The sequence below is a fragment of the Triplophysa rosa genome, linkage group LG3 (genome assembly GCF_024868665.1).
Source record: "Triplophysa rosa linkage group LG3, Trosa_1v2, whole genome shotgun sequence".
Taxonomy (NCBI): Eukaryota; Metazoa; Chordata; class Actinopteri; order Cypriniformes; family Nemacheilidae; genus Triplophysa; species Triplophysa rosa.
The window spans coordinates 5,821,113-5,832,479 of NC_079892.1; the positions used below are offsets into that span (position 1 = coordinate 5,821,113).

The 11,367-nt window shown below is 37.5% G+C and overlaps 2 protein-coding genes across 7 annotated transcripts in view; one reads left to right on the top strand and one right to left on the bottom strand.

The window, feature by feature from the left end:
- Positions 1-7,958, bottom strand: part of ndrg4 (NDRG family member 4) — a 40,281-nt gene extending 32,323 nt beyond the window's left edge. Inside the window, exons 1-2 of one of the 6 annotated variants that reach the window (XM_057329089.1) lie at positions 7,792-7,958; positions 6,376-6,449 (exon numbers count right to left, since the gene is read on the bottom strand). In XM_057329089.1, coding sequence (XP_057185072.1) covers positions 6,376-6,449 — 74 coding nt within the window. In that variant the 5' untranslated portion in view covers positions 7,792-7,958. The remainder of the gene's footprint in view (positions 1-6,375; positions 6,450-7,791) is intronic. The other 5 variants (XM_057329090.1, XM_057329092.1, XM_057329093.1 and 2 more) reach the window with 5 other exon arrangements.
- ccdc135 (coiled-coil domain containing 135) overlaps positions 1-11,367 on the top strand; it is a 175,672-nt gene that overhangs the window by 23,483 nt on the left and 140,822 nt on the right. The window lies entirely within an intron of this gene.

An 11,367-nucleotide genomic window follows, 5' to 3' on the forward strand; every position in this document is an offset into this window, starting at 1 on the left:
TGATCTCATGTAGGTTTATACTATAAGAAGTTGGATCGGTACCCCTGCTGAAAGAATGTAGCTATAACCAGCTTAAGGTGGTACCTATACTGTATGTGCCTCAGTCCGCTCCCTAATTCGGTAGCATGTACAACACATGTCCAGAGAGTGCATTGTCCTGTCCTATTGTCAAAAACATTCCAGAGCACTGAAACATATTCAATAGAAATTCCTAGAGTGCATTGTAAAAATCCAGTGAGCATTGACTGTTCCCTGTATACGCCATCATGTGCACAAGATAAACAAAACAAAAGGTGGTCTTATTCAGATTCACACCTTAGGGAGATTAAAGAGACACAGCCATGGTTTCTATAGCTGGTCCAGTCTGATTTAAGGTGTTTAACTGGATCAACATGAGGCCACTAGACTAAACCCNTATATTATATTACTGTTAGTGAAATATTGCAATGGATAGTTCACTAAAAAAATGTTCATCCTCATTTCAATTAAAATCTGTATATCATGGAGATATTTTGAGGAATGTCTCCATGTGTCCATACAATGGAAATCAATAGGGTCCAGTGCTGTTTGGTTACTACTGTAATTTAATTACAGTTACTTTTGATGTAATTAAACTAAATACTTTGTGTAATATATGTGTGTGTAATAGTGGAATTGACAACAAAATTCAAAGTCTAACTTTAAAATCTGTGCTTTAATGTATAATTCTCACATTTGTAATACTTTGGTCAGTTAATAAGAGTACTTTATGAAGTTTAATATTATTTATTTGAATGAATTAAAAGAGCCGTTTCATGTCTATCCTTGAATCACTTAACTAATCAAGGTTGATATAGGATATAGAGTAATAATTAGTAATAAGTAACTAAATACTTTTTGGAGAGAGTAATTTGTACAGTAATCTAATTACACTATTGAATATGCAATTAGTAACTAGTAATTAATTACTTTTTGAGAGTAACTTACCCAACACTGAATACAATATAATATAATAAACCAATGTTTTTTACAATATAACAATGTTTTTTGTAACATTGAAGATGAAGTGTGTAATATGTGCACCACTAGCCTCCCACTGATAGGACAAACAGATAGCCCCGCCCCATACTCTCACCAATTGTTGTGTCAATATTGTTATGCTAGGTTGGGATGCTGAATATAACAATATTTTGATAGTGACCCGGTTTATACTTTCAATTAGCCTAAATGTCTTACTTACATTTGTCTTTGCATAAACCGGTAGAGAAGGTTTTTTAACATTGAAAAACACACACTTCACCTTTAACAATAAGTAACTAAAGTAAAATGCTCACCATTTTTGGATCCTTTATAAAAGCATGCTATGAATATGAGCCCCTTACAAAAGCACAAATGAATGCGTAATGAATGAATAAATGTGTAGGTTGTGTCCACCATTCGCCAAATGCTCAATACATAATTCTCACAGAACGAGTCTCGCAATTTAAACATCAGAACAAGTCAACAGAAAAGTCATTCAACTCGTATTTCCCATCATCACTGGGAACCGCACGAATCTGGAATCCTGGGCAGTGTAAATCAAACCCTCGGATGCGAGAGGACAGAACGATTCAGTACCCTGCAGGGAATGATTATTTAGGTTACATAACATCGCCCATGAGGTGATTATAACAAGGTCTAGACTCCACCACAATATTCTCAATAGACCTCTCTTTCTCTCTCAGTCACGATCTCTCTGTTTATCTACTTCCCCCCCACCCTCCTGTCTCGTAAGTATCGACCTTTCTCACATCATTATAAAACCTGTTAAGGTAATCGGACGTCGCAATTCTCAAACGTACTTACTCTATTGTGCCACATTGTGATGTAAATAGATCTTCGGAAGAACAAGAGTGCTTGCCAAGATTCGCGCTGCATGATGCTTGGGCGTTGCTGTGTGGTTGCTATGTGTTTAGCGTGGTGTGCCCATTCATAATTCTTCTTGCTTTAACAATCACCATTATTACAACTCATTGTTTTAGGGCACAGATCAAACAGATGAGGTCGGTGTGTTTTTTTTGGTATGAACAACATGCCCTTTTACCATCTGGAATCTAATAGGTTCCAAAAGTCACAAAGCCTCTGGGTTAAATATATCACTCTCTGTTTAAATAAGTTAAAGATTTTGCAAACATTTACACCATCATATCAAATACACCACGAATCTGTAACTCGTGTGTGCAGTGATTTATTTTTTGTGGGCTCTGTACCCCCGTCAGTTGCTATGGTAACAGCTAGCAATGCCAATAGGCGCCTCTTCAATCATCAAGGAGCTGGTAACCTTTACTACGTCCTTTTCCAGACAGAATAACTGCCAGTACATCACCGTGGTATAACAAAAAATACGAATAGCTCCCGAGTAGATTACTATAGGGGGTTTGTTCGTTAAAAGGCCATTAATCTACACAAAATGCTCAAACATCAAGGTTGTGCCGACAACGTTAGCCAGGGCTGGCAAATGATGACGCACAAGACAAAAGGTGTTTTTAAGAGACAGTGTGGGCCCCACTGGAGTATGACAAAACAGGAGGGCCATTGAGAGAGCATTCCATCAGACACCAAATCAATAGGCAGGGGCAACATCTGACCTGATACGCATAACTACAATCAATACCTGGAAACTGGGTTAGGACAGGGTGTGTTTGTGTCGTGTTCATTCAACCGAAATAGCAGAATGTGCATCAGCTGGGATTTATAAATACTGCGAGTTTACTCATTATGTATCCTGAGTTGATTTAATATGTTAGTAAGTTGAACGTCACATTGACATTGGCATCCCTATTTTGATTGTATACAAGAGGTCGATCAGTTTAATGAGCCATTTGGATGCTAACATTACAAAGGTAAACAACCTGTTGAAACACAATCTAGATTTCTTTAAAATTAGGTTTTTAAATAATAGATGGAGAGTTTTGCTGAAGTTTCCTGCTTCTCTGATCTTTCAGCCTAAAAAAATCAGATAGTAACTTGAGATGCACCGATGCTACATTTCTTCACCGATACCGATAGCTGAGTGATTATTCGGAATATTATGATTTCTTCATATACATATTAATATTGAACATCAAACTGGTGATGTTTCGTAACATTTTCTATTTACAGAGCACAAATTCACTGCATGGGTCTGTCCTCTTTTGGTTGACAAGATATATCGGCACTGATCATTGGATGTTTTTAGTGTGAAAAGTTGTTTTGCTCAAACGATACCGATTATTGCCCGATATATCGGTGCATAGTAGTAACTTAACCCGTGTTAACTTTTCCTGTATCTTTCTCTAGCTTTTGAAGAGATCTCAACAATGTCTCAATTGTGCTTACACTTGCCTAGAACCCAGTGTTTGCAATAAAAAATCTAAGATTTCAATTTGAAGCATCATCAAATTTATAATCAAATTCTTCAATGTTCAATACAGATTTGTTTATTAAATCGAAACAAAAGGAGTTCTGTACTCAATAGTCTAATTTTTCTCATTTACTTTCATATCTCCAAAGGAATTTTATTTCTTTTTATTATGACAAAGTGCATACTTCAATGTCATCTATGAAAACAAACTATGGTTTAACTAAACGTGTAGTTTTACTACAAATACCACAGTTAAACTATGTTTACTGTAGAAAAGCAATGGTTCATTCTCATAAGGTGTAACATGAATATGAACAGCAAAAAAGATCTCTGAGCAATATCATTGAAGGAAGGTGTAGAAGGCGCTAAGTACCACCCACATGCTGGCAGAAATGCAATATAAATTATTAAAATATATTTAATTTTTGTGTCCTAAGGCGTGTGTCAGCCAGAACTGAGCAACAGTTGACTTTTAAGAGCACAAGTTGGTCTCTGGAAAGGTTAAATATCTCCCTCACGCCCACTGGAAATTGACATGGGCTGTTTGCTAAATTCTTTGTGGTCCCTGATTTTTATAGAATGAATGATGTTTTTGTTTCTCCTGGTTGTGTATTTCTCTCCATCATTGGGGCCAAGATTCATACAAGGATCCTCTTTATAAGATCAAATGAAGTAACAAAACAGGCTCGAGCATCAGCTATTTTTTTTAATGCATAGACCATACAGTATCAACAGACCAAAACAGACATGAAAACGTAACCAGCTCACATAATGCTCACACAAAGCATGACTTACAGTATTTGGTTCTTTTAAATAACAGATCAAGAATAAAAACAATTTAGCGGTTCTTGTACATCAGTTATTAACCAAATCATGCATTTTTGTGCAACAGAACGTATACATTTACTTTATGCAATATATGCATAAACCAGATCCGAACAAGATGGTTCCTGCTTCAGACCATTTTTTATTTAGTTCAGTCGATTGGTTGAAAAGATTTGAGTCATTAATAAATCGAACATTAAGATCACACTTCATACTGTTCTCTAGACTGTTCCAGAAAACTGAAGTCCACTCTTAAAAATAAAGTTGCTTCAAAGGTTTTTCACAGCGATGCCATAGAAAAATAATTTTTGGTTCCTCAAAGGATTATTAATTCAAAGGTTCTTTAAAGAACTATCTCTTTCTTGCCTTTTTATAATGTCTTGTAAAAATTGTAAAATCTTCATGGCATTGTGAAGCACCTTTATTTTTTTAAAGTGTGCCCATTTGAAGCATCATTTGGCAATAATACCATGATTTAGACTTTTTTTAAAAGCATCTTTTCACGGTTAATCTGGACCGCTCAGAGATCTCACTTCACACCTCCAGTAGGATTCTAGATAACATCTGAAGAACCAATCAGAGCTATCAGTCTTTTATGCCTGGTGTCAGAGACGCCCTGATAGCATTGTACCACCAACAAGAATCCACCATGAAGTCCATCACACTGGCTCTTATCAGAATCAGCTTTGTGCTGTCAGCCAGTCTGACAGAAGGTGAAATGGTATGTGGTCCTCAACAGGACTGTTTTACCAAAACTACAGTAACCTGGCCGAACCTTTCTTTACCGCAGGTTTTTACTGTATATCAATCCGGTGATGTTGGGTTGGAAAAAAACGAAAATGAATGGCTCTGTAATGGCCGTCCATCTATTTTGAGAAATAAGCTATCTGTCTGCCCTGTCTGAGATTTTATCGCAGCTGTCCATCTATTTAGATCAGAATTCTGCCCGCATTGGCTTTGCGCTCACAGGCACTCCAATTATTCATGGAGTTTTTCAGTTCATTAAAATGAAAATGGTGTCATGGGGCTCAGTTGATTATAAGCTTTATTGGGAGCATAGGAGGTCAAGAATTGCAAAATGCAAATCGAATCTTGGACATCTAAAGAGGAAAACCGTTCAAAGCATTTAGCCTGTAAAGATGTGCAAAACTACATTTGTATTTTATATTTTCACAAGAACGCTTTCAAAAATGCTGGGACAATTTAACCAATTGTTGGGTCCAAAAGGGACAAACCCAAACCGTTGCGTTGTAAATTAACCAATGCTGTGTGGTTTACACCCAAAATGCTGGGTTGTTTTTACCCATTGTTGGGTTAAATATAAACATTTTATGGGTTAATTTAACCTGACAGTTGGGTTCATGTCCCAGTGCTGGGTTGAAATAAACCAGCAGTTTTTAGAGTATTAAAAGCCCTGAATATTTAGGAGTCCACCGGACCCCAACACATTTCCTAAGGACCAGTTACACAAGACTTGTTGTTGTGTTCAGCAACAGCTGGGCAGATCATGGAAGTGGAGGTCATTTTTAACTTGACACATCTAAAAACAAACCTCAAGGCTCAAGTTGCTAAAAACTTCAGACGTTATGCTGTAGAGTATGTGTACATACCAACATTAAAAATAAACAGCACAAACAAAATCCAGTCACGTACAGCTAAATGACATTTACTGTGGCTGAATTACTTTTTTTGCACATAATTATCCTATTCCTCACAAACCTACGAAATATGCATAATAATAAGATTACCGTCAGATCTAAGGTCAGACAATAGTAGTCTTGAAATTGAAATTGTTACTAAAGTGCTGCTTTTATGGCAGTATTAACAGACGCAATTTCTCTCATCTAATGATACAAGTGATTTTTTTATGTGAAATCAGCTCGCACACATAAATATCTACAGTATGTATGAATTGGTCGATGACTCAAGGCTGGAACAATCTACAGCTATTGGCCAATGAGTTATGAGCAATGATCCAAGGCTGAGCGATGATTGGTTATTGAACCTTGACCTTGTTTGGCACACTGCTCAGTGATTGGTCGACAAATCAAGGTGTGGTCATTATGTGGTCAGACACAGCAACTGGCCATGAAATTCACAAGCAAAAAGACGGACAAAAATGAGGAGATGAATGCCAAAAAAACGCAAAAGAAAAGCTACAGCCTCGGGTTACGGGCGGAACTACGTACATTGTCTGCAGCAGGCTCTGTGGAACCGCGCAGCTAGTCTTGGATGGGAAGTTCCAGAACAATCCGGGCCCCATCTATCAGTACAAAACAAGATCCAGTTGTAATTCAGCTATACACAATATTCCTCACACAGAAAAGTATGAGAACTGTTTAGCGTCCTGGCCAAGATTTCGAAATTTGATCCATGGAAGGCCTCCTAGAGAGAGCTACCTTACAAAAAAAATCCCAAGCACTTTCTTTAAATCCTCCATAAATTACATTCCTTATAAAACACTCAAGCCAAGAAAGTTACAGATACTGCTGGAGTAAAGCTAAGAAGCACAGAAAATAAATTTATAGAGGAATTCATGCTCAGTGGTCGAGGAGTAGAACAGTTTAACAGGGAAAGCTTCCAAGAGGTGTGGGTTTTGTAAGACAGAAAAGTTTCCAAGGCGTCTGTTGCATTGTTATGTAATCTAGAAAACTGGGCCATCTAGTTGTTGACTTGCAGGGAGACGTAGCACGCAAAATCCATCACAGCCTTGCATCAAGTTGCATCAGGATCTTCCTTTTGGCATGCTTCATTTTAAAGCACAAGACTGAATGTTACAGCAAATCTTTACTGAAAATGTCTTTGATTTATAAACATTTGTTTTCCAACCGTACCATATGTTAATATTCATTTTCCACCAGCCTGTGAGTTACAGACATAGGATTAAAGCAACAGAATCACAAGAATTTAATATATCAAACTTAACAAAGTTCTCAATTTAATGCACAAACTAAACATCAGCCATCAAATCACCAAACTCAAAGTGTCAAGGCTTGTGACAGCTCCAACTGAACCATCCTGGAAAGTTTCACGCCCCTTGCAGCCTTCCAACGCAAGCTGGCACCCCACCAGTTGCACTGGCATCAGATATTTTATGAAGTGTTATTGAGATTAAGAAACAAATGCTGTTCTTATCTGTCATTCCACAGGCCCGAATACATCTCAGCACCACGGCAGATAGCGTTAATCCAACGAATGGGAAAAAACACCCGTTAGTGGATTTACCCTCCGATTAAAGGGTAGTCTTGTTGGACTGCCGTCCTGTATATTTTTGGCAAAGCCCGCCTGTCTGACGCAGTTATTTTGAATAAATTCAACCTCTTACTCACTACAATGCAAAGGCTGGAAATGAAAACCGTAGCTTATGACACTGACTTTATTATTGAGTATAATAAGCATTACACCGAATAGTAACGGTGAACCTCAAGGCCCAGGGTTAAGCCACTTTCAGTTCCCTGTTCCTATACCAAACCTTCACCCACCTTGCACCAAAACAAGTCACGTAGTCCCTTTAACCTTTCATGTCTTTGAGGTCTATTCATGCATCTCGATCACAGCACATAAATACAAAAACCACTGCAGTGAATGAAGGAGATCATTCTTACCTCTGCTAAAGGATCGTCTGTCTGCTGTGGTTTTAAGGATTTTGGTGTGACGGCCCCTTTTTCTGTTTGCCCGTGAGTGTGATTCGGAGAGATGCTGTCTACCCTGTGAAGCCTCTGCTGTGTGAATCTCTTTCAACGTCCGACCCGCCCTCTCTTTTCCTCTCTCTCGCTCATTCGCCCCCTCCCCTGCTCGGTAATAAACAGAAAACACGTGTCCTTTTAGATGACGCTGCCTGAGCCATACCAACAGATGAGAGCAAGATAGAAGGGGGGGGGGGGGTTAGAGAGAGAGAGAACGATGAAATCGTTCAGGACTGCACTTTAAAAAGATTAGGGGCTGCACTCCAGATTTTTGGAGTAGCTATTTTATATAAATGACAAAACAGTGAAAAGGAAAAACAGATGTTTTGCATTACATAGCAAGTTAGAAACCGAAAAACAGATTTTAACCTTTTAATTATAAAATAGGGCTGTCAAAAGATGAATCGATTCCAAAATAAATGTTTGCTTATGTAGCCTAATATGTGTGTGGGCCATGTCTATTTATATGTATATTATAAATGCACACACACACATACATGAATATAACAAATATCTACATAAATATATGATGTTCATTTACAAAAAACTAAAGTAAACTTTTTCAAAACAATTTTCAAAAAAAATAATTATTGTGCATTCCAATTAATATCAATCAAACTGCAGTTGGGTTGTTTTGATTAAGTGATAATAACTTAAAAAATACAGCTAACGTACACAAGAAAAACATGATGACATAATAAAAAAATTGTTTCTTGAACATTTTTACAAACTGTCAAGTTATCCGTTTCTGCAAATAAACCTTCACATATTATTATACAATTATATTTAAATATAATATTTTAATATAATGTATATTATGTGTAAATATAAATATTTCCTAAACAAAGATGTATACTGATATATTTATATAAATGAATATACACAGAACACACACAACTTTTATATTGGAGTCAATTAATCGCAATTAATCATTTTGCAGCCTTTAAAATGATCTTAATAAAATAAATCTTATTTGGATATATCATATTAGATAAAAAAATAACAAATACACAACAACAATGCAAGTACGCCTAGCAACCATAAACTACCCATTAAGGTTGTCAAAATCGATTAATCGCGATTAATCGATTCCAAAATACATGTATTTACAGTTACACTGTGTTTACTCCAATCACAAGTGAAGTGTTGCCAGTCCAAATTGTGCTGCAGTAAAAGGAGAGCAGAAAAACACAATGAGATGTGGAGAAAAGCCTTGAGGCTTGGGATAAAAGGCTTTCCAATTAGACCGAGAGACTGTGAGCCCTTTACAAACTACAGTCACACTTCAAGGAGAAGACATGATGAGGAGGCGTGAGTTTTGTTTGGTCAGTTGTTTTTATTAGAAACTGCTCATACAGAAAAGTACATGTTCATATAACCTTCATATAACACTGCAAAAACAAGCCCACACATTTACTTATAACAGCGTGAGTCTAAGACACAGACACATACGCCCATGCACGCTGCTACAGAGCATTTCTGCTCTCTATAACGTAAATCAAGGCTGCTTACATCACATTTTACTTTCACATGACCTGAAAGTTAAACGGGTTATTTTTGCTCATTTAAACGACCTTTGTAGGAATTGGCTCACCTCCGTGCATTGGCGCAGTTCACACCGTGGTCCAGCAAGGCGATCCAAGATGCTGTAATAGCCGTTGATATGTAAACATGGTGGTTTTCAGTTAGCGTAAATGAAGTTGAAGGAATGAGGATGGAGTATAAAATGTAAATGTTGAAGAACATCTACATTCTACTTACAACAGAGCGAGGAAAACAGGTTGACTGAGAGGTTTTGGAGAGAGAGTGCATGCAGTTAAAGAGATATGGATGCTTTGATTTAGAGTCAAAATGGCTGAAATCTCAAACAGAGCCTTATAAAATATGTATGAAGGTTTTTACATTAGATCGTTCATCATTACTAACCATCGTGTCATTCCAAACCTGTATGACTTTATTTCTTCTGCAGAACACAGAAGAAGATATTCTGAAGAATGTTGATAACCAAACAACATCGGCCCCCATTGACTTCCATTGTATGGACACAATCAGAATAATTTCTCAAAATATCTTCAAGAAACCGAGAAACACATCTAAACGCAAAAAACTCGATCTTGCCTCCCCCATAATGTCTGTATTACTCCTGCTGCCTGCAACTCTTATAAAGTCTAAAGCTACTGGGTGAAAATTGTCAGCATTTTTCAAACCTATAAGCCTTTTCCCTGGCAATGCGTCCATGGTTCCAAAGGTCTTTTGCATTTGGATAGAGCCCATAGCTCACCATGGAGCCAACGTCAGGAATGTAAATAAATAAAGCGTTTTACGTGCCTCGTATTGTTTTGTTGGCACAACTGAAAAAGAAACTAGAAGCACATGCCAACTGGCTGCTCCATTGTTCTCATTTATACTGATACAAAGTGACCACAAAGCATTCGTTTCAACAACTTTAACAATGTGTGCTGTCAGGTTTAAGATTTAGTTATTAAGGCGTTTGGCAGATGCTTTATCAATTGACAATACGGGCATTCCTTTGAGAATCGAACCTGTGACCCTGGTGTTGCTAATGGCACTGTGGTCCATACAATGGAAGTCAATGGGGGGCAATGTTGTTTGATCACCAACATTCTTCAAAATACTTCTTTTGTGTTCTGCAGAAGAAAGAAAGTCACACAGGTTTGGAATGACTTTGAGGGGGGGTAAATGATGACAGAATTTTAATTTTTGGGTGAACTATCACTTAAATCTGCTGTTCTTTTCCTTCATGGAGCTGAAGCATAGCAGGTTCCTGTCAACATCTCAGAGAGATATTAAGTTTTCCTGCACACTTGAATAAAAAAGGAACGTCACATAAAATTAACTCACAGCTCGTAATCTTTGCCAAAGGGTGATGTCCACTCTTCGGGTAACACACTAACTCACACCAGCCCTGCAGGATTCTGTTTAGCTTCTCCATTAAGAATTATGGGAACCCATTATCAAGACGTGCACAAACAACACTGCAGAATGGTTTACAAATTCTTCCCTGCCTCACCGTTTTTTGAAAAAATAAAATTCTTGGCACCAAGTCTTGAAGGGTAATTGACCCTTATTTGTCTCCAATTTAGCTGTGCAATAAGGAGAAATACGTCATATGCCTTTTTTGGAAAGGTCTAGAACAGTAGATGGACTAAAGCCATACTTAAAGTGGGGAGTTGGGAGAAACCTGGCAACGGAGCGGACCGGGGTTGATAGGCTGGGCACGTCGGGAGGCTTTTATTTTATCCGAGGTGTGCTTGTCCTGTGCCAATATCAAACTCATCATTGGTTTGCATGACATACTCAAGGTCGGCCATTTGCCAGTGGGTGAATGTCAATACAAATATGTTGAAGTTACTTTATTCCAGGACTTAGTTTAATAGTTTAAAAACGTAGACATTATTCATCCTCATGTCATTTTAAACAAAACAGCACCATTCAGGGATAGTTCACCCAAAAATGAAAAATCTTTATATACTC